This window comes from Microtus oregoni, unplaced genomic scaffold (genome assembly GCF_018167655.1).
Source record: "Microtus oregoni isolate MIOR12 unplaced genomic scaffold, Mior012 000012F_ref0000307, whole genome shotgun sequence".
In the NCBI taxonomy this organism is placed as follows: domain Eukaryota; kingdom Metazoa; phylum Chordata; class Mammalia; order Rodentia; family Cricetidae; genus Microtus; species Microtus oregoni.
In genome coordinates this window covers 52367737-52387544 of record NW_024543071.1, presented here as the reverse complement: position 1 = coordinate 52387544, position 19808 = coordinate 52367737, and the positions used below count along the sequence as shown (strand labels likewise).

Here is a 19808-nt window from a genome sequence, read left to right as displayed (position 1 = left end):
GTCTCAAAAAGAAACAAACAGGGCTTGGAAGGAGACATCTGGGAGGTTAAGAACACTGGCTGCTCTTCCAGAGGACCCAGGTCCAAGTCACAGCACCCACATTATGGCTTGTAACTGTCTGCAACTTCAGTTCCAGGGGACCTGACACCCTCTTCTGACCTCATGTGATACACAGATATACATTCAGGCATATACACACATAAAATAACATGTTAAAATGGTTAGAAGGTGGATTTAAAATAAACACCAAATGAAATGAACAATAACAGCAAAACAGCAGAGCAGCATTTGGCACCGCAAATGTGTGATCTCCTCCCTGGTCTCTCACCACAGCCTCACGTTGTGCATCCGGTGGGGCTGAAACCCTGGTCTGACTAGAGTCACTAGGCCAAAGCTGTGTGTGGGAATTTTGCCTGCATGTATGTCTGTGTGACATATGTGTGCCTGATGTCCTCAGAAGTCAGAAGAGGGATCAGAAGCCCGGAACTGGAGTAACAGATGTTGTGACTACTGTGTGGGTCCTGGGAACCAAACCTGAGTCCTCTCGGGGAGCAGCCAGTACTCTCAAATGCTGAGCCATCTCTACGGCCCTTGAACTGAATTTTGAGCAATAGCTAACCAGAGACCTTATGCTATGGCCTGGTCCAGCTTTCCTGGTGCGAAGAACCAGCCAGTTCATCCTCTTGGGAGAATGAAGCCCCATCACACGGGGAGGTCATCGCATGACAGAATGGGGTGTTTGCTGTAGTCATAGCTGTTGCCATGATACTGTAGGATGGACCCGGATGGCATCCTGGCTCCTTCCCAGGATTTCTCAGCAAAATCATGGTTGACTGAGGTCACCTGACTGAGCTTATAGTTCCTTATGGCTCTAAAGACCGAGTCAAGTTTCACCCTTTTTAGCCCTGTTTTACAGAGTCAGCTGAAGCTCTCCAGAGCAATGGAAGCAGTGATCAACAGAGCATTCCGCAGAGGGAAGAGGCTAGAAGGAAACAGGACTGTGTTCAGAAGTGCAGCACAGGGAGTGGACTGAGTTGTTGCTGCTCTGTGACTTCTTCTGGGAAGCTCTGGAGGTGGCAGAAGCTGGGATTGAGTTGCTGTGTGACAGGTTTGGCAGATGAATCTGCAGGTACTAACTGCCTCTGAGCCCTGATACTGCCATGCTTTTCGTTTGTGTGTTTGTTTGTTTGTTTTGTTTTTCAAGACAGGGTTTCTCTGTAGCTTTGGAGCCTGTCCTGGAACTAGCTCTTGTAGACCAGGCTGGCTTCGAACTCACAGAGATCCACCTGCCTCTGCCTCCCTCCCGAGTGCTAGGATTAAAGGTGTGTGCCACCACCACCCGGTGCTGCCATGCTTTTTCTATGGTGTAGCTCTGGCTGTTCTGAAAACTCACTCTGGGGGGCTGGAGAGATGACTCAGAGGTTAAGAGCACTGACTGCTCTTCCAGAGGTCCTGAGTTCAATTCCCAGCAACCACATGGTGGCTCACAACCATCTGTAATGAGGTCTGGTGCCCTCTTCTGGCCTTCAGGCATACACTCAGAAAGAATATTGTATACATAATAAATTTAAAAAAAAAAAACCTCACTCTGTAGACCAGGCTAGCCTCAGACTCTCACAGATCCCCCTGGCTCTGTCTCCCAAGTGCTGAGACTAAAGGTGTGCGCCACCATGCCCAGTCAGACAGTCCTGCTTTTTGGAAGGACTTTGTTGAAACCCCAGATTTGTCTGCTGTTGTGGGGATCTCAGGGTGGGGAAGACGCCTCAGTGGGTGAAGCGCTGACTGGGGAGCATGAGGTCCTGACTGTGGATCCCAGCGACTGCCTGTAATCCCAGCACTGAGGGTAAAGAGGGCCAGATTACAGGCAAGGGGTAGTGCCTGCCTGTAATCCCAGCACTGAGGGTACAGAGGGCCAGATCCCAGGTCAGCCAGCCGGCCTAGGCGAGTGGTGAGCTTCAGGTTCAGTGAGATATCCTGTCTTGAAAAATAATGTGGTGGCGCACGCCTTTAATCCCAGCACTCAGGAGGCAGAGGCAGGTGAATCTCTGTGAGTTCAAGATCAGCCTGGTCTACAGACAAGTTCCAGGACAGGCTCCAAAGCTACAGAGAAACCCTGTAAAAACCTTGTACAAAAAACAACAACAGGGGGCTGGAGAGATGGCTCAGTGGTTAAGAGCATTGCCTGCTCTTCCAAAGATCCTGAGTTCAATTCCCAGCAACCACATGGTGGCTCACAACCATCTGTAATGAGGTCTGGTGCCCTCTTCTGGCCTGAAGACATACACACAGACAGAATATTGTATACATAACAAATAAATAAATAAATATTTTTTAAAAAAAAAACAGAAAAAGAAAAGTGGAGAGTGACAAGGAAAACACCCGAAGTCAGTCTCTGGCCTACACGTACATACACACCTGCACATACACCTGTACACACACATCTGTACGCACACACCTGCACACACACACCTGCACATACACACCTGCACACACACACCTGAACACACACCTGCACATACACACCTGTACACACACATATGTACACACACCTGCACACACACACCTGCACATACACCTGTACATACACACCTGCACACACACACCTGCACATACACATATGTACACACACCTGCACATACAACACCTGGAGTCAATCTCTGTCAATCTCTGGCCTACATGTACATACACGCCTGTATACACACCTGCTCATACACACCTGCAGTACATACCTGTACACACACCTGCACGTATAACACCTGAAGTCAATCGCTGGCCTACATGTACATACACACTTGTACACACACATGCACACACACACACCTGCTCATACAGAAGACACACAAGCCTGAAGACACACACACATACACACACATGCACACACACACACCTGCTCATACAGAAGACACACAAGCCTGAAGACACACACACATACATACACATGACACACACACACCTGATCATACAGACACACAAGCCTGGAGATACATATACACACACACAACACACACATATACACATACATGCATATACATATACAAACATACACACAGAGTAGAGCCAGAGCCAGAGAGAGACCGGTTTAACTGAATATCTCAGAAGGAGCAATGCTGCTCATTTAAGGAAAAGGATATTGACTTTTGTTTTTTTTTCAACTTTTTGTCCTGCTTATGGGTTTGAGTTTTTGCTTTCTGTGTGTCGTTGTGTATGATGTGTGTAGGTTCAGGCACATACATATCACAGAATGTACATGGAAGTCAGAGGAAAGCTTTTGGGAGCTGGTTCTCTCCTTCCACCATGTGGGTTCCAGGAGTCAAACTCAGGTCGTCAAGCTTGGTGGCAGGTGCCTGCGCCTGCATCACCCAGCCTTGTTCTGTCTTTGTTCTAAGTTTTACGTTTTAAACGGTTTTGTCAATCAATAATAGAAGAAACAAGTTATTTTTCTGGAAAAAACATTAAGGCAACTAAAAATGATAGGAAAACTTTGTAGTATTTTACCTGTCCTTGCCCCCCCCCCCCCCCCCCCCCCCCCCCCCCCCCCCGCCAACCTCCCCAGTCTCCCACCCTGGATTAGTGGTTGGTTATTACAATTCAGGTCTTAAATGTTCCTTGTCCTTGCCCCGCCCCCTCGGGTCTGTTGTTGCAGTTTGGATCTTAAATGTTTCCAAGGACCATGTGTTGAGCCTGGTTTTGTTTTTTGAGACAGGGTGTGACCATGTAGCCCAGGCTACCCTGGAACTCACCCTACGTCAGCCACTGGAGTGCTAGGCTTCCAGCCTGTGGCACTATCAGAGGCGGTAAAACAATGAGGAGGTGGGGCTTAGTGGAAGGAAGTTAGATCACTGAGGCCACACCTTTCAAAGGGATCTCTGGGACTCCAGTCTGTCTTTTTGCTTCCTTCCTGTCAAACAACAGAATTTTTACCTCATCACAGAACCTCTGATGTTTTCCCTGCCATAGGCCCAAAGGAATGGGGCCAAATGACCAAGGTCTGAAACTTCTGAAACCCTTTATGAGTTTTTACGTCAGGAATTTTGCTACAGCCACAGAAAATCAGCTCACACAAGGGTGGTGGTGAGGACCCCAGTCATTGGCTCCTAGGGAGGGGGAGCCAACCTTGTTCGAATGTTTCAGTATGTCTAGGAACCCATCCAAGGGACTGATGCCAAGCACGTGTCTGTGTTTTCCCTACTCGGAAGTCTCAGGAGGGAAAAGCTCAAGTCAAAGGCAGTTCTCTAAGACACAATGGGGCAAATTAATGTCCCATTCCTGTCTGTAGTAAAGATTACAGGTGAGGCAAACAATAGCTCAAAATCTGGCGGGAAGACCTGGGAGGGATTTTTGTGGCAAATTGAAACACTCCCTCAAATATCGAGGAATTTAGAAAGTCGGGTGCATGCGCAGCAAGGTGCCTGTGAGAATCAGCGTGGGAAGACCCTAAGCTTTCACCCCAGCAGGTCCTTGGAGTGGGGAATGAAGGCTGAATTGTAAGCAGCTTGGTCGCTGCTGAAGGCAGACTTCAATACAGAGTGAGAAGCCGCACTGCCTCTCTGGACAGAGATCACGGTGGGAATGTAGACCATGTATTCCAAAGTTTAAAGCAGATTTTGAGTCAGACATAGTATGCATGCCATAATCCCAACATTGGAGAACATAAGACAAGAGAATCAATGCAAAGACAGCCTTGGACTCCATACTCAGACTATCTCAGGGCAGACTTGGTGTTGCACACCTTTAATGCTAGCACTCAGGAGGCAGAGGCGGGAGGACTCTCTGTGAGTTGGAAGCCAGCCTGGTCTACACAGTGAGTTCCAGGATCGCCAGGACTACATAGAGAGACCCTGTCTCAAAGCAAGCAAACAAACAAACAAACAAACCACAAAAAGAAAACCTCTATCTCGAAAACACAAACAGTAAAAGAAGGAAGTAGCCAGAGGTGCCGGCTATAGTGCAAACCTATGATCCCAGCACTCCAGATGTGACGGCTACAGTGCAAACCTATGATCCCAGCACTCCAGATGTTCCGGCTGTAGTGCAAACCTATGATCCCAGCACTCCAGATGTTCCGGCTATAGTGCAAACCTATGATCCCAGCACTCCAGATGTGCCTGCTACAGTGCAAACCTATGATCCCAGCACTCCAGATGTGCCTGCTACAGTACAAACCTATGATCCCAGCACTCCAGATGTGCCTGCTACAGTACAAACCTATGATCCCAGCACTCCAGAGGTGGTGGCAGGAAGTTCACAAGGTCAAGCCCATCCTGGACTACAGTAGCAAGATACTCTTTAAAATAATAATAATAAAACAAAACAGGGGTTACCCAGAGTGGAGCGGCACCCAGTGCCTGCTCTAGCGCAAGCTCACTTCACCTCCCTCCACTGTAGCTCCTTCTCAGCCCACAAAAGCTGTCAAGCCTTTCCTCTGTGTACACTATTTATTTTGAAGCTGTGTTTTAATAGTATTTCTTTTACAAAGTTTAGTATTCTAAAAGCTCCGTTTGTGAAGAAAAAAAGTTAAAAACAGAAGCAGACAGATCTCTGAGTTGGAAGCCAGCCTGGTCTACAGAGTGAGTTCCAGGACAGCCAGAGCTACACGGAGAAACCCTGACTCCAGAAAACAAAACAAAATCCTCACAGGGCACAAAGTCTCATTTCTGAGCGCTGTGTCTACAAAACCTGTGCTGAGAGGTTCTGAACTTTTCTCTGAAGCCTGTCTTCAGTGAAAAGTGCAGAACCTGCATGTGCAGGCCCTGCCCCAGCGCCCAGCACAGCCTTGGCAGAGAGCTGGCACTCCCGAGTAACGGTATCACTCTGTGAAACATAGGTCTCCCGAATATTTGGGCCCCGACAGTCTGTGGAAGCCCCCACCCACACCAGCCAACGCTGCCACTCCAGTGCTCCTTACAAAGACGCACAGTGTTCTGCCCTAAGGATGTCTCCTGACTTGGTTTTTAAAAAGTTAAATATTAATTATTAAGTATAGTTGCTGAAGCTTTTGAAGTGCATGCCCTTCCCCCGCGCTTCTGCTAAAGATTTCATGGTTCCCTTCATCCACAAACACTAGGTGCCTTCAGTGTACAGTGGCTGGTGTTGCACAAGCCTTCTGCTTCAATGTGTGTGTGTTGGGGCAACTGTGTGTAGATAAAATGTTTCCATCCTGGGGGAAGAGAGAGGAAACAGTAGCGCGGGATTAGCAGATAACATCAAGCGAAGAGCTGCTGGGCAAAATCCGGTTACCAGTCTTAGATGGCAACCACCCCTGCGCTGTCCTTCTTAGGAGAAAGAAAAGCGGAGCAGCGCCCCACTCCGTGGCACGTTCTGAAAGCTGGAATATGTACCCACCGGACACAAGGTCGGTTGGTGGGCAAATACGACCTTATCGGACACCAAGTTTCTTCATTTTGCTGCTCAAGACAGGAAGGACGTGGAAAATTAAGAAGCCTTTCCCTGTAAAATGGGACCGACGAGGATGGGATTCGAACCCACGCGTGCAAAGCACAATGGATTAGCAGTCCATCGCCTTAACCACTCGGCCACCTCGTCCCACACAGACTGTCTCTTTCCACATTGTCATATCCCTCATCTCACGCGCACCTCCTGCACGCTTCCATCCACGTTCCTAGTACCCACCTGGAAAAGTTCAGAGGAATAAGAAACAGTAAAAAAGAGGTTTTTTAAATTTCCTCTCCAAGGGCTTCAGTCGGGAACCGCGCTATCGTTGACTGAATCACAGCTGAGCTCTGCACGGATTCCACTTCTCGAGGCCCGGCGAGCGAACTGAGGTTTCCGGACGCGCTTGTTCCGGGGGGTCTGCGTCAGGATCCCACGGGAGAGGGCTGCGGCCAGGGGTCCGCGGCCGCACGGACGTGATCGCAGCTAGGTTCGGCGTTTGCAAAGCGCGCGCAGAACAGCGACCGCTGCAGTAGCTCCTCCTCTCTCACAGAGGGCGAGCTGGCCCGCTCCTAGAAGGAGGCGAGCAGACCGAGGGCGGGGTTGAGCGCTGGGCTCGGCTGGCCTCGGCTGGCCTCGGCTGCGTTCGGCAGGCTGCGGTAAAACGGGGCTTGCGGTGGCTGGCAGAGGTTACGGCCCGGTGGTCTCCGCTTCGCGCCGGGAGCCCTGAGAGCCATGCAAATGTCCTATGCCATCCGATGCGCGTTCTACCAGCTGCTGCTGGCCGCCCTCATGTTGGTGGCAATGCTGCAGCTGCTCTACCTGTCGCTGCTCTCCGGACTGCACGGGCAGGAGGAGCAGGAACAGTATTTCGAGTTCTTCCCGCCGTCCCCGCGATCCGTGGACCAGGTAAAGTCTCAACTCCGCACCGCTCTGGCCTCTGGAGGCGTTCTGGATGCCAGCGGCGATTATCGCGTCTACAGGGGTCTACTGAAGACCACCGTAGACCCCAACGATGTCGTCTTAGCCACGCATGCTAGCGTGGACAACCTGCTGCACCTGTCCGGACTTCTGGAGCGCTGGGAGGGCCCACTGTCCGTATCAGTGTTCGCAGCCACCAAAGAGGAGGCACAGCTGGCCACGGTGCTGGCCTATGCGCTGAGTAGCCACTGTCCTGAGATGCGTGCCAGGGTCGCCATGCACCTCGTGTGCCCCTCGCGTTATGAGGCTGCTGTGCCCGATCCCCGGGAACCTGGGGAATTTGCCCTGCTGCGGTCCTGCCAGGAGGTCTTTGACAAGCTAGCCAGGGTGGCCCAGCCCGGGATTAATTATGCACTGGGTACCAACATCTCCTACCCCAATAACTTGTTACGGAATCTGGCTCGAGAAGAGGCCAACTATGCCCTGGTGATTGATGTGGACATGGTGCCCAGCGAGGGACTGTGGAGAGGCCTGAGAGAAATGTTGGATCAGAGTAACAACTGGGATGGCATGGCCCTGGTGGTGCCTGCGTTTGAAATCCGCCGAACCCGCCGGATGCCGATGAACAAGAATGAGCTAGTACAACTCTATCAGGTGGGCGAAGTCCGGCCTTTCTATTATGGGCTATGCACGCCTTGCCATGCGCCCACCAACTACTCCCGCTGGGTCAACCTGCCAGAAGAGAGCTTGCTGAGACCTGCCTATGTGGTGCCCTGGCGGGACCCCTGGGAACCATTTTATGTGGCTGGAGGAAAGGTGCCCACCTTTGATGAGCGCTTTCGGCAGTATGGCTTCAATCGAATCAGCCAGGTGACTAAAATGGAGAGGGCAGGTGGGCCTGGGGCTGGAGGTGTGTCAGGGATGGATTGGCCACTGATAGAAAGGAGGCCATGAAGCAAGAGGAAGGTGGTGGGATGATGTAGAATTCCCAAATAGGGTGAAGGGGGTGGAGTGAAGCTTTAGGGATGACTGTTTGGGCCCTGGAGGGGATGTCCTTAAATTATTGTGATCTCTCTCTCTCTCTCTCTCTCTCTCTCTCTGTGTGTGTGTGTGTGTGTGTCTTCTCCTCCCTTTCTCTTCTCTCTCTCCTATCTGTCTCTCCTCTGTCTATGTCCCTCTGTCTCTCCCTCCTCTCTCTTTCTCTCTCTCTTCCCCCCCTCTCTCTGTCTCCCTCTCCTGTCTCTCCCCTCTTCTCTCTCCAGGCCTGTGAGCTGCACGTAGCAGGATTTAATTTTGAGGTGCTGAATGAAGGTTTTCTGGTTCATAAGGGCTTCAAAGAAGCACTGAAGTTCCATCCCCAAAAGGAGGCTGAAAACCAGCGCAATAAGATCCTTTACCGCCAGTTCAAACAGGAGTTGAAGGCTAAGTACCCCAACTCTCCCCATCGATGCTGACTTCTCTCCTCCTGTGCTCTGAGAATTTTCAGCATCTGGCTCCTCAGGCCTGACTGGGGTAAGAAACACCCCTCTACTTTACAGAGGTAGCTATGGTTGTGGAACACTGGACTTGACTTTGGGGTGCTGGGATCAAGTCCTAGCTTTACCACTAACTAGCTGTGTGGCCTTGAACAAAATCTGTTACCTCTCTGAGCCTCCATTATCCCGTCTGTAAAATGGGAGGTGAAAATACCTACCTCACAGAACTGTTGGCTCAGATGAGACGCTGTATGTGAAAACATCCTGTAAGCTTCGTACAAATGTGAACTATTATTAATATTATTACAGTGTTACTATTGTTATTATTATATTGTTATTATTAACAATGTTGGATGGATAGCAGCAGAGCAAAATGTATGACTGAAATAAATCTGAGAATCCTGAGTACTTAATAAAACGAGCTTTTTGGAAAGAAAGATGAAAACATGGAATGCAGTGCTCAGACTGGAGTAGAACTTAAGCTTCCTGGTTTTCTTCCACCTTCGCCCTTCCGAGCTCCCTGAAGGAGGGAAGGGTCCATAGGCCCAGGGGTGAGGGTTGGGGATAAAGCCTCAGCTCTGGGCCCTCCAGTAGGTTGCCTTCGTTTGACAGTGTGTAAATACACGAGCGTTCAGACCCACAGCTGGCTCGGTTACTCTCCTGAGCGGAGGGGTTGTGGGCAGGAGCATCGTGTTGTCGGCGGTGGACCCTAGGCCACAGACCACGATGCTCGGGCAGGCTGGAGGCCTGGGAGGCAGTGGGCCGGTTGCTATGGAGACCCGCGCGCGGTATCCCGGCATGCCTGAACACCAGTGGCTCATTAGTAAGCTCCGCCATGGGCGCCTCCTGATGACGCACACGGAAGCGTCGGCACCTCCTGGAGAAAGGGAGACCTGCGCAGCTCTGTCCCTGAGACCGGCGGCGGCGGCGGCGTTTCCACCCGGTCCGACAGCTCTCGGGGAGTCTCGGACGTGAGGCCCGAGACCCCAGCCCCTACGGTGCGTATGGTCATGCCTGGCGCTAGGTTATGCTTACCGGGTCGGAACCAAAGTGGAGACTTAACCGGTCCCGCTCGCGCGCTGGCCTTAGGGGAGCCCGCGGTTCCCTGGCCAGCGCCGGTGAGAGTGAGGGTGGATCGCCGCGGCTGAATGCTCCTGGAACGCCGCAGAGAAGCTGTGTTTGTTCTCTGCGTCTGTAGGGAGGAGTCTACCCTTCCTGGAGGCTTGCTCTGGAGGTACTTAGACGTCTGTAAAGAGAAATTGCATATGCACCGCGCTCTTTACAGTGTGTATATCCGCCCTGGTTGTACCTGAGTTAAGGAGAGACGGTTATGACTTCATTCAACGAAGCCAGAATCAGAGTCAGCTGGAAGAAGGATATCTTTAAGACTTGACGCTGCATCTAAGAAAGGACATACACTTAACAGTGAAAAGGGATGGGCAGCGCGGGGATCTAAGACCAGAGAAGGGGACCGGTCAGGCCGTTTTGGAGAGCTGGGTTTTCAGAGCAGGAGGAAATGCTAGCTAAACTATTCTACAGGTCCATCACTTATAATTAGTTGAATGGGTAGCCACCGCCGTAAGTAGGGTTACCATGAAGAAAAGAAGTAAAAGGCAATTCCTGCACTGCGAAGATTTCTTTTGTTTAATTTGTGTTTAGATCTCTGGTCATCAGGTGTGCTGGGATTGTCCTGGCTGAATAAGACAGTGGCGCAGCCCCTGCCCTGGTGAGGCTTCCCCATTCGCCAGGTGGATGGACATGAAAATGGAAGCCTAGGAAATGGAGAGCCAGAAAGCTTTCTGGGGCCCGGGAGGAGGGAGTGTGGTCCACCCCACCGGGAAGACTCATAGAGCAGCAGCCGTAGACGTAGGAATACCATCCGCATGGAGTAGAAGCCCGCTCTTGGCAGAGAGAGCAGCTGCCTCCGGGATGGCTTATCTCCCAGGTGCTCTGGCAGCACCAATCTCTCACTTCTCCTTCATTCTGGAAATCTCTTCAGCTCCCTGACTTTGAGCTTTTCCGGTCTATTTCTGCAGCGGCTTCTCCTGCCCCTCTTTTGTTTGTTGACCTTAGGCGTTCTGTCACAGACCCCTTCTCACGATTCTGCCTGACTAGTCTCTGCACAACTCGCCCTGTAGATAACCAGTTCCTGAAGCTTGGGTCTAGCGGGAGCTACATTCCCATGTCCCTGGTCCCTTTTCTTATTTCTAGGTCGTTGTACTTGTTCTTCCCTCTTGTCTGCCCAGCCCCCACCTAGTCTCTCTTCCTCTGGAAGCTGTCACTGCTGCAGCAAGCTCCAGATCCTGTCTAGACACCTCTCCCATAACACTCTCGTTTTGACTGTTTTCACACCATTATTAAGATCTGTTTCTTCGCCTTCTCTCCCAGGAACTTGTCATTTCCTTGAGGCCAAAGACTGTGTCTGTCACAGTGTAACTGTTTGGTACCTGACATGTATTAGGTGCTTAGTAAATATAAGGGGGAAGAGAGGGAAGGCTTAGCAGTGTTTAATGTTAATGAAAGGCCACCTAAGGCAAGCACTGAAAAATGCTGGCAGTTGCTACAAGGAAGTTGCCGGAGTAGTTTCAATGTGAGTGCTGGGTACCCAAACAACAGAGAGTAGGAGGTGGTAGTCAGAAGAGCAAGTGTGTACGCAGCCTGGAGAACTATAGAAGTTACTACGATGGCCAAGTTTCATATACACTCATTCCTTTACCTCCTTGCTTGTTCGGGGCTTTGACATTGCCTCTCCAGCAATAGCCAGCTCAAAGCTCTCTCTGTATACCAGGCTGGGCTTGAATGTGTAGCAATCCTGCCTCTGCCTCCTGAGTACTAAGATAACAGGCCTGTACCACCACACCTGGCTCTATGTTTTTTCCACAAGGCAGAGGATATAGTCCAGCTGTCTATGTAAGCAGAGACTCTACCACTGAACTCCACCCCCAGACAATGCTTTTGTTTTTTATTTTAATAATAAATTTAAATTTAACTGAACTGAACTCAGGACCTCTGGAAGGGCAGTCGATGCTCTTAACCACTGAGCCATCTCTCCAGCCCCTTGTTTTTGTTTTAAGGCAGAGTGTGTGTCACTAGCTAACCCAGGATGGCTTAGAGCTAGCAGACCTCCTGTGTCAGCCTCTGGGGCCGGGGTTACATATCTGTATCACATCAGGCTCTCTCTTTTTTATTTTTTCCTTTCTAGCACTGGGAATTGAGCTCAAAACCCATGCATGCTAGCAACTTGCTCAGACTTCTACCTTTTTTGGCTTCTAGGTCCCCCCATCCCCAAGACAGGGTTTCTCTGTGTTGTCTTGGCTGTTCTAGAAATCATCTGCAGACCAGGCTGGCCTTGAACCCGGCGTTCTGTCCCTCTTCCTCCTGAGTGCCGGGACTAAAGGCATGCGCCACCACCCAGCTCTGCTTTTCTTAGTGGTAGGAAAAGCCTGAGCCGATCTGAACCTCCACCTAGGGAGGTGCTTTCTGTCCAAGGCCATAAGGAACTCTGGGTTATTGCTCAGTGGTAGAGTTAGAGCTCAGCACTTACAAGAACCCAGGTCACAACCCCCAGTCTTTGACCTGAGACTGGGGTAATGTATAATGAAGAGGAAATTGACTGGGTGTAGTGGAACAAGCCTGTAACCCTGTAGCACCAGCTGTTTGGGAAGCTGAGGGGCTGCTGGTCCGGGCAACTTAGTAGGACTGACTCAGAACATGCTAGGGACAGCTCAGTAGTAAATGCTCTTTCCCAGTGTGCTAAAGAATTTGAGTTTAAGCCAGCAGTTGTGCGCACGCCTTTAATCCCAGCACTCATGAAGCAGAGGCAGGATCTCTGTGAGTTTGAGGCCAAGTTCTAGGATAACCAGTGCTGTTGCATAGAGAAACCCTGTCTGGAAGAAAAAAAAAAAAAAGGTGGGGGAGGACCAGAGGGGAAAAAAAAAAAGAAACTGAGTTTAGCTGGATGATGGTGGTTCATGCCTTTAGTCTCAACACTCAAGAGGTAGAGACAGGTGGAGTTCTAGACCAGCTTCGTAGATACAGAGTGAGCTCCAGAACAGCCAGGGCTACACAGAGAAACCCTGTCTTGAGAAGAAAAAAAAAAAACAGTTTAATCCCCAGTATCAGAAATTTTCTAAAATGGTGTTGGTGCCCTGGAGAGGTAATGGCTCAGCAATTAAGGCACGATTCCCAGCCCCCACACGGCAGCTCAGATACATGTCTGTAACTCCAGTTCTAAGGGATCCTGTGCTTCCTTCACAAGCACTGCGCACACATGGTAAAAATACAGTTCAAAACACTCATACATATAAAATAAAAATTTCTCAGAGTCCTAGGTCTGAGGAGCCCATGTCTGGCAAGAGCCTTTTTGCTGGAACAGCTCATTTCAGAAGGTAGGGAGGAGAGACCCAAATCTTACCAGGAATCTCCTGCTGATCAGGCATCTGTATGTTGAGGGTGGACCTAGTCACCTTACAGAGGTCCCACCTTGGGCTAACCAAATGGTGCAGCAGGTAAGGCAACTGTCACCGATATCCAGTGTTAATGGTGGAAGGAGAGAGCTGACTCCTACACGCTGCCCTCTGACCTCCACACTCTCCATGGTGTGTATGAATATTAAATGAATAACAAGGAAAACCCTGAAGGTCTCATCTCTAAACACTATTTTTTTTTATTTTTTTTTCTATTTTTTTTCTTTTTCTAAATTGATATTTATTGAGCTCTACATTTTTCTCTGCTCCCCTCCCTGTCTCTCCCCTCCCCTCTTCAATCCTCCCCCAAGGTCTCCATGCTCACAATTTACTCAGGAGATCTTGTTTTTTTATACTTTCTACTTCCCATGTAGATTAGATCTATGTAAGTCTCTCTTAGTGTCATTGTTGTCTAAGTTCTCTGGGATTGTGATTTGTAGGCTAGCTTTCTTTGCTTTATGTTTAAAAACCACCTATGAGTGAGTACATGTGATAATTGTCTTTCTGTGTCTGGGTTACCTCACTCAAGATAGTGTTTTCTAGCTTCATCCATTTTCCTGCAAAATTCAAGCTGTCCTTATTTTTTTCTGCAGTGTAGTACTCCATTGTGTAAATGTACCACATTTTTCTTATCCATTCTTCGATCAAGGGACATTTAGGTTGTTTCCAGGTTCTGGCTATGACAAACAAAGCTGCTATGAACATGGTTGAGCACATGTCCTTGTGGCACGATTGAGCATCCTTTGGATATATACCCAAAAGTGATATTATTAGGTCTTGAGGAAGGTTGTTTCCTAATTTTCTGAGAAATCGCCACACTGACGTCCAAAGGGGTTGTGCAAGCTTGCATTCCCACCAGCAGTGCAGAAGTGTTCCCTTTTCCCCACAACCTCTCCAGCATAAGTTGTCATCAGTGTTTTTGATCTTGGCCATTCTTACAGGTGTAAGATGGAATCTCAGAGTTGTTTTGATTTGCATTTCTCTGATGACTAAGGATGTTGAACATTTCCTTAAGTGTCTTTCAGCCATTTTAGATTCCTCTGTTGAGAGTTCTCTGTTTAGGTCTGTACTCCATTTCTTTATTGGATTAAGTGATCTTTTGGTGTCCAATTTCTTGAGTTCTTTGTATATTTTGGAGATCAGCCCTCTGTCTAATGTGGGGTTAGTGAAGATCTTTTCCCATTCTGTAGGCTGTTGTTTTGTCTTGTTGACCGTGTCCTTTGCTTTACAGAAGCTTTTCAGTTTCAGGAGGTCCCATTTATTAATTGTTTCTCTCAGTGTCTGTGCTGTTGGGGTTCTATTTAGGAAGTAGTTCCCTGTGCCAATGTGTTCAAGTGTACTTCCCACTTTCTCTTCTATAAGGTTCAGTGTGGCTGGCTTTATAGTGAGGTCTTTGATGCATTTAGTCTTGAGTTTTGTGCATGGTGATAGATATGGGTTTATTTTCATTTTTCTGCATGTTGATATCCAGTTATGCCAGCACCACTTGTTAAATATGCTTTCTTTTTTCCATTTGATATTTTTTGCTTCTTTATCAAAGATCAGGTGTTTGAAGATGTGTAGATTAATATCTGGGTCTTCTATTCGGTTCCATTGGTCCTCCTGTCTGTTCTTATGCCAGTACCAGGCTGTTTTCAGTACTGTAGCACTGTAGTAGAGGTTGAAGTCAAGGATTGTGATGCCTCCAGAAGTTCTTTTATTGTCCAGGATTGTCATGGCTATCCTGGGTTTTTTGCTTTTCCTCTAAACACTATGTCATTGCAGATTAAGCTTTCAATATGGGCCAGAAATGAGCTGAAGATGGGTAGGGAGAAGGAGATGCTGAGCACTGAAGAAGCAGGTGACAAAATTTGATCTAGAACGTAGGGAAAGACTAAAGAGGTGGCTGGAGAGATGGCTCAGAGGAATAGAGCACTGGCTGCTCTTCCAGAGGTCCTGAGTTCAATTCCCAGCAACCACATTGTGGCTCACAACCATCTGTAATAAGATCTGGTGTCCTCTTCTGTACTGCAGAATACATAAAGGAAGAAACCTACATACATAATAAATAAAAATCTTTAAAAAAAAAAAGACTAGAGAATTGTGGGACAGTACTGGGAAGAAAAGCTGAAGACATTGTAGGCAGAGCAATTACATGGACAAAAAAAATGGGGTAGGATGTGAGAACTGGCCATTCAGTTAAGTGAAGGAGCTGGACTTAAAAAGTTCAAGTCCAGTCCATGAAGGGTCTTGTAGGACCCACTAAGAAGCTTGGGTTCAGTCCCATCGGCAATGGGACACTTTTCCCATTGAGGCTTATACACTTGGCCACACTCCCGGGTACTGGGTTTTGTAAGGAGCAAATCCCACCAAGTACATGTTCAGTGTGGTAACAACAGTCCCTTCCCCTTATTTCACTCAAGGCTTCTGCTTGGTCATCTCCCTGTTTGTCTGCTCTGGTAGTAGGCAGTGGTGAGTGATGGCCCATACTCCCTTTCCCAGAGCCCAGATGCCCATCCAGCCTCCAGGCAAAGAAGCGGAAGAGATGGAGGCAGAAGGCGACTCAGCAGCTGAGATGAATGGGGAGGCGGACGAGAGTGAAGAGGAGCGGAGCGGCAGTCAGACAGAGTCAGAGGAGGAAAGCTCAGGTGAGCCCCTGCAGTGTGTCACACACACGTGCACACAAGAGCAGCAGCCCCTCGGCAGAAGCAGCACTAATCGGCCTCTCCCTCAGAGATGGACGACGAGGACTATGAGCGGCGCCGCAGTGAGTGTGTCAGTGAGATGCTGGACCTGGAAAAGCAGTTCTCAGAGCTGAAGGAGAAGTAAGCTTGGGGGTCTCGGGGGCGGGCCTCTGGGCAGCGGGGTGCAGGTGCCACAGTGCTGGGCTGAAAAACAGGAGCAGGTGTCTGGAAGGCACATGCCTGAGGGCAGGTGATCACTCGGAAAGCCGGTGTGCACAGCTGCCTTTTTACCTTCAGGTTATTCAGGGAACGGCTGAGCCAGCTGCGCTTAAGACTAGAGGAAGTGGGGGCTGAGAGAGCCCCAGAATATACAGAGCCTCTTGGAGGGCTGCAGCAGAGCCTAAAGATCCGCATTCAGGTGGCAGGTCCGTAGCCGTCCTGCCCTCCCAAAGCCACAGTTTTCTGTCACCCGCCACTTTTGTCCCTACCCTGCCTCTCCCTATTCTTGTGGATCTTTTGGGGGACATTAGGGCCCCCAGCCAAGCAGATCTCTCCCCCTTTGTAGGAATCTACAAGGGCTTCTGTCTGGATGTAATCAGGAATAAATATGAGTGTGAGCTCCAGGGAGCCAAACAACACCTAGAGGTGAGGGGCACGTGGGCCTCTGGGAGGGAGCCTGAGTCCAGCAAGTGCCCTGCTGAGCGCCTCTCCCCCCCAGAGTGAGAAACTGCTGCTGTATGACACACTGCTTGGGGAGCTGCAGGAGCGGATCCAGAGGCTGGAGGAGGACCGCCAGAGCCTGGACATTAGCTCTGGTGAGCCAGGGCCCAGTGCTGCACTGCCTTCCCCCGCTTTGGAGCTCAGCTTCCCAGGCTGCATAAAGGAAGTCTAACAGCCCACTTCCTGTGAGGACTGGGTTCACCTCAGTATTTCACATATAGTGGGGACTCAAGCAGAGTGGGGCCCCTGCCTGCCTCCATTCAGAATGGGAGGTATCCAACTGTCACATGGATGCATATATAAAAACCACAGTCCTCTCCATAATGGTGGCATCTGTTTCACATGGGGTCTAGGAATGCCCTTCATCCCGTGTACTGAGTGAGTGGAAAAACTGAGGCCTACCCACGAAGGGCAGTGTCTCCTTCCCAGGCCTGCACTAGTGTGCAGTCAGAAACCGAGTCCCCAGAGGCTGCCAGTCTCAAGCCCAAGGTTGGGACCGCTGCCCTGGAGGTGATGGGGAAAAGGGAGGCCAGGCTGGTCCATGGTAAAGCCACAGGGATGGTGGGAGTTAGCTGTGTGTCACTGTCCTGACCCCGACTCTCTGGGCACAGAGTGGTGGGATGACAGACTGCACGCCAGAGGCGGCTCCAAGACCTGGGACTCACTGCCACCCAACAAGAGGAAGAAGGCACCTCTCGTTTCTGGTATCCTTCACTCAAGATCGCCTGAAACTGGGCAGGACAAGGCAGCCCTGGACTCAGGGAAGTGTGGGACAGTGACTCTAGATCATTCATGGTCATTTGGTATCATATACAGTGTCCAGCTGTCAGCAATTTCTTCCGCATCCTAGGTCCTCAGCTCACTGACTCCTAGTAATTCCCTGAGTAAGGATCAACCTCTGAAGCCTTCTGTCTTTCCCAATGTCCCAGGGTAGCCCTATGCTGTCGAGGCCTTGCTTAACCCCTCTGGAGCTATTGCTTGTAGGTGGTGTCATGTCAGATGCTCTCTGAAGTCTCTCCTGGTCCATTCCCCAGCCCTGTGCATGTGTTCTCTTCTGTACTGAGTATCCTGTGCTTCACAGCACAGCACTGTGTCAGCCCTGGAACCGTTGCAGGATGGAGGCTTTATTGAACCTTTGTGGGTAAAGGTAGATTTCAGATACAGAGCACAGTGCTATCAGGAGGAAGAGGCCAGGATCCACCTGTAGGTAAGGAAGGGTTCAGTGAGCCAGTACCTGACAGAACCTGATAAAACAGGAGGATCAGGGCTCCTCAGGATGGGACAGGCCTTGGTGAGCTGATGTGGAAAAAGGGAAATGGGTAAGGGTTCTTGCCCAGCATAGTCCCCACACTCACCAAAAACAGATCCCTGCGGCAGGAGGTGGAACTTGGATTAAACCCAAGGTCTTGCTGAGTTTAGTGGCACACACCTTTAATCCCAGTACTCAGGAGGCAGAGGCAGGCAGATCTCTGAGTTCCAAGCTAGCCACGGCTACATAGAGAAACCATGTCTCAAATAAAGCTCTTGGCACCCCCTCCACACTGTCCACTGCTGCCTGTGGCCGTCTGGTGGAGCTTTGTTGCGTGTCTCCTGTTGTCATCCTTGACCACTGCGCAGGCCCATACATCGTATACATGCTGCAGGAAATCGACATCCTGGAGGACTGGACGGCCATCAAAAAGGTAGGTCCCCTGCTGCCTGTTTCCCTATCCTACTCTGCCACACACACGCTTGCCCATGCTACTGACACACTGACACACACATGGTGACAACTCCGGTATCTGAGGGTAGCTGGGCAGTTTTCTGCTTGCCCCTCAGCAATGTCTGCCTTAGCCTGGTGCCCCAACTTTGTCATAGCTTGTAGTCCTCCTGCCTAAAGACTGGCTGAGGAAAGGATGTGTTCGTGTTAGCCCCTGTTCCAGGCAGCTTTGCTGGAAGGAGAGGGGAGGCTGCTCGGCTGCTCGACTGGCTCCTGAGAAGAGATGCCTCGGAGCTTGGTGTAGAAAGTTTTTATACTTCATGCAACTTTTCTCAGCGGCTTTGACCCTGGGCTGTGGTGTGCAGTGTTGGCAGGTTGAAGTGGACTCTAAAGGGCCTTTCTTCTCTCCACCCAGGCCAGGGCAGCAGTGTCCCCTCAGAAGAGGAAAGCAGATGGTAAGAACCAGCGAGGCGGCTCCTCAGAATCTGTAGTTTGATCTCACTTGGAGAGTTTTGTAGGAGTTTGGGGAATAGGAACCAGCTGGGGAAGCTCTAGCTGATGGAACAAGGGCATGTAAAGGTGGCATGGAGGGCCCAGTGGTAGCTTGCCTAGCATAGCTAAGACCCAGAAAGATCAAGGACTGGAGCCCATGGCAGGGTGGGTCAGCAAGGGCAGGAGAAAGAAACCCTGTGGTGAGGGACGTCTCCCTCGGTGCCTTCAGGAAGTGGTGGTTGTCATCCAGATTCAATGTCCTTTCAGTGTGTTTTCCTTGTGCCCCCAGGACCCTGACCCTGTGTTCACACTCAGAGGGTCCTTGGAGCAGCTGGTACCTCACACGGGACTAACACTTTCCTGCAAAGGCAGGGGTTGCCTAGTAGCTCTCCAGTGTCGCTGCTGTCCCCTGACCTCTGCTCTCCGTGAGGTCAGCATAGCTGTGGCCCTGAAGCTGACCTGGCCAAACAAGACTGTTGTCTCTATCCCTGACCAGCCCACCATTTCCCCCTCCCAAAGAGTAACTTCCTCAGTGTCCCCCAACAAGGAAGATGGGCGTCTTCCAAAGCAGCAACCCTCCTGACTTTCAACCCTGCCCCCTAGCCACCGAGCCAGGAGCTGGGCTCCACTCCAGGAGGAACTCTAGAGCCAGAAACATTATGTTGGGGTCTTGCCCATCCTAGCTGTCGCTGGAGATGACAGCTTCCCAGACTTTCTCAGGGCCATTCCTGGTGTCTGCCTCCCAGATTCCAAAGACTGGAATAAAACTTATCCTGGGACCTTGACGTGACTGATGTTGTGTCTGCTGTTATTTTATAATGGAATCAAGGTTTTTATGGGGTAACACCTGAGACAGGCTCTTCTGGGGTTCCTGGAATTTGGGATATTGTGACTTAGAAAAGAATCTGGACCCAGAACTGGAAGCTACACGTGGCACAGGCAAACAAGTGGAGCACATGGCCTTGAGTGGTGAGGAGCTGTT

The 19808-nt window shown here is 50.2% G+C and overlaps 2 protein-coding genes and 1 non-coding gene across 3 annotated transcripts; 2 read left to right on the top strand and 1 right to left on the bottom strand.

The window, feature by feature from the left end:
* Nucleotides 1–6461: 6461 nt before the first annotated feature.
* Trnas-gcu lies at nucleotides 6462–6543 on the bottom strand. The gene has a single exon. It is a non-coding gene; the product is annotated as a tRNA-Ser (tRNA).
* Nucleotides 6544–6842: 299 nt separating this feature from the next.
* Nucleotides 6843–9244, top strand: B4gat1 (beta-1,4-glucuronyltransferase 1). The gene is made up of 2 exons (XM_041661407.1): nucleotides 6843–8181; nucleotides 8574–9244. The coding sequence occupies exons 1-2, from the start codon at nucleotides 7126–7128 to the stop codon at nucleotides 8763–8765; spliced, it is 1248 nt and encodes a 415-aa protein (XP_041517341.1). The 5' UTR covers nucleotides 6843–7125; the 3' UTR covers nucleotides 8766–9244.
* A 389-nt stretch (nucleotides 9245–9633) lies between these two features.
* On the top strand, nucleotides 9634–19611 carry Brms1 (BRMS1 transcriptional repressor and anoikis regulator). Its single transcript, XM_041661507.1, has 10 exons — nucleotides 9634–9784; nucleotides 15734–15879; nucleotides 15966–16056; nucleotides 16213–16340; nucleotides 16481–16560; nucleotides 16634–16730; nucleotides 17247–17339; nucleotides 18253–18317; nucleotides 18750–18789; nucleotides 19116–19611. Exons 2-10 carry the CDS (start codon nucleotides 15741–15743, stop codon nucleotides 19121–19123), a joined length of 741 nt encoding a protein of 246 aa, XP_041517441.1. The 5' UTR covers nucleotides 9634–9784; nucleotides 15734–15740; the 3' UTR covers nucleotides 19124–19611.
* Nucleotides 19612–19808: the final 197 nt, after the last annotated feature.

Bases quoted from the DNA above. Each gene is read 5' to 3' on its own strand.
- B4gat1 (XM_041661407.1), top strand. From the start codon at position 7,126: ATGCAAATGTCCTATGCCATCCGATGCGCGTTCTACCAGCTGCTGCTG. The intron at 8,182-8,573 runs GTGACTAAAATG...TTCTCTCTCCAG, and splicing joins GCTTCAATCGAATCAGCCAG to GCCTGTGAGCTGCACGTAGC.
- Brms1 (XM_041661507.1), top strand. From the start codon at position 15,741: ATGCCCATCCAGCCTCCAGGCAAAGAAGCGGAAGAGATGGAGGCAGAA. The intron at 16,341-16,480 runs GTCCGTAGCCGT...CCCCCTTTGTAG, and splicing joins GATCCGCATTCAGGTGGCAG to GAATCTACAAGGGCTTCTGT. The intron at 18,318-18,749 runs GTAGGTCCCCTG...CTCTCCACCCAG, and splicing joins ACTGGACGGCCATCAAAAAG to GCCAGGGCAGCAGTGTCCCC.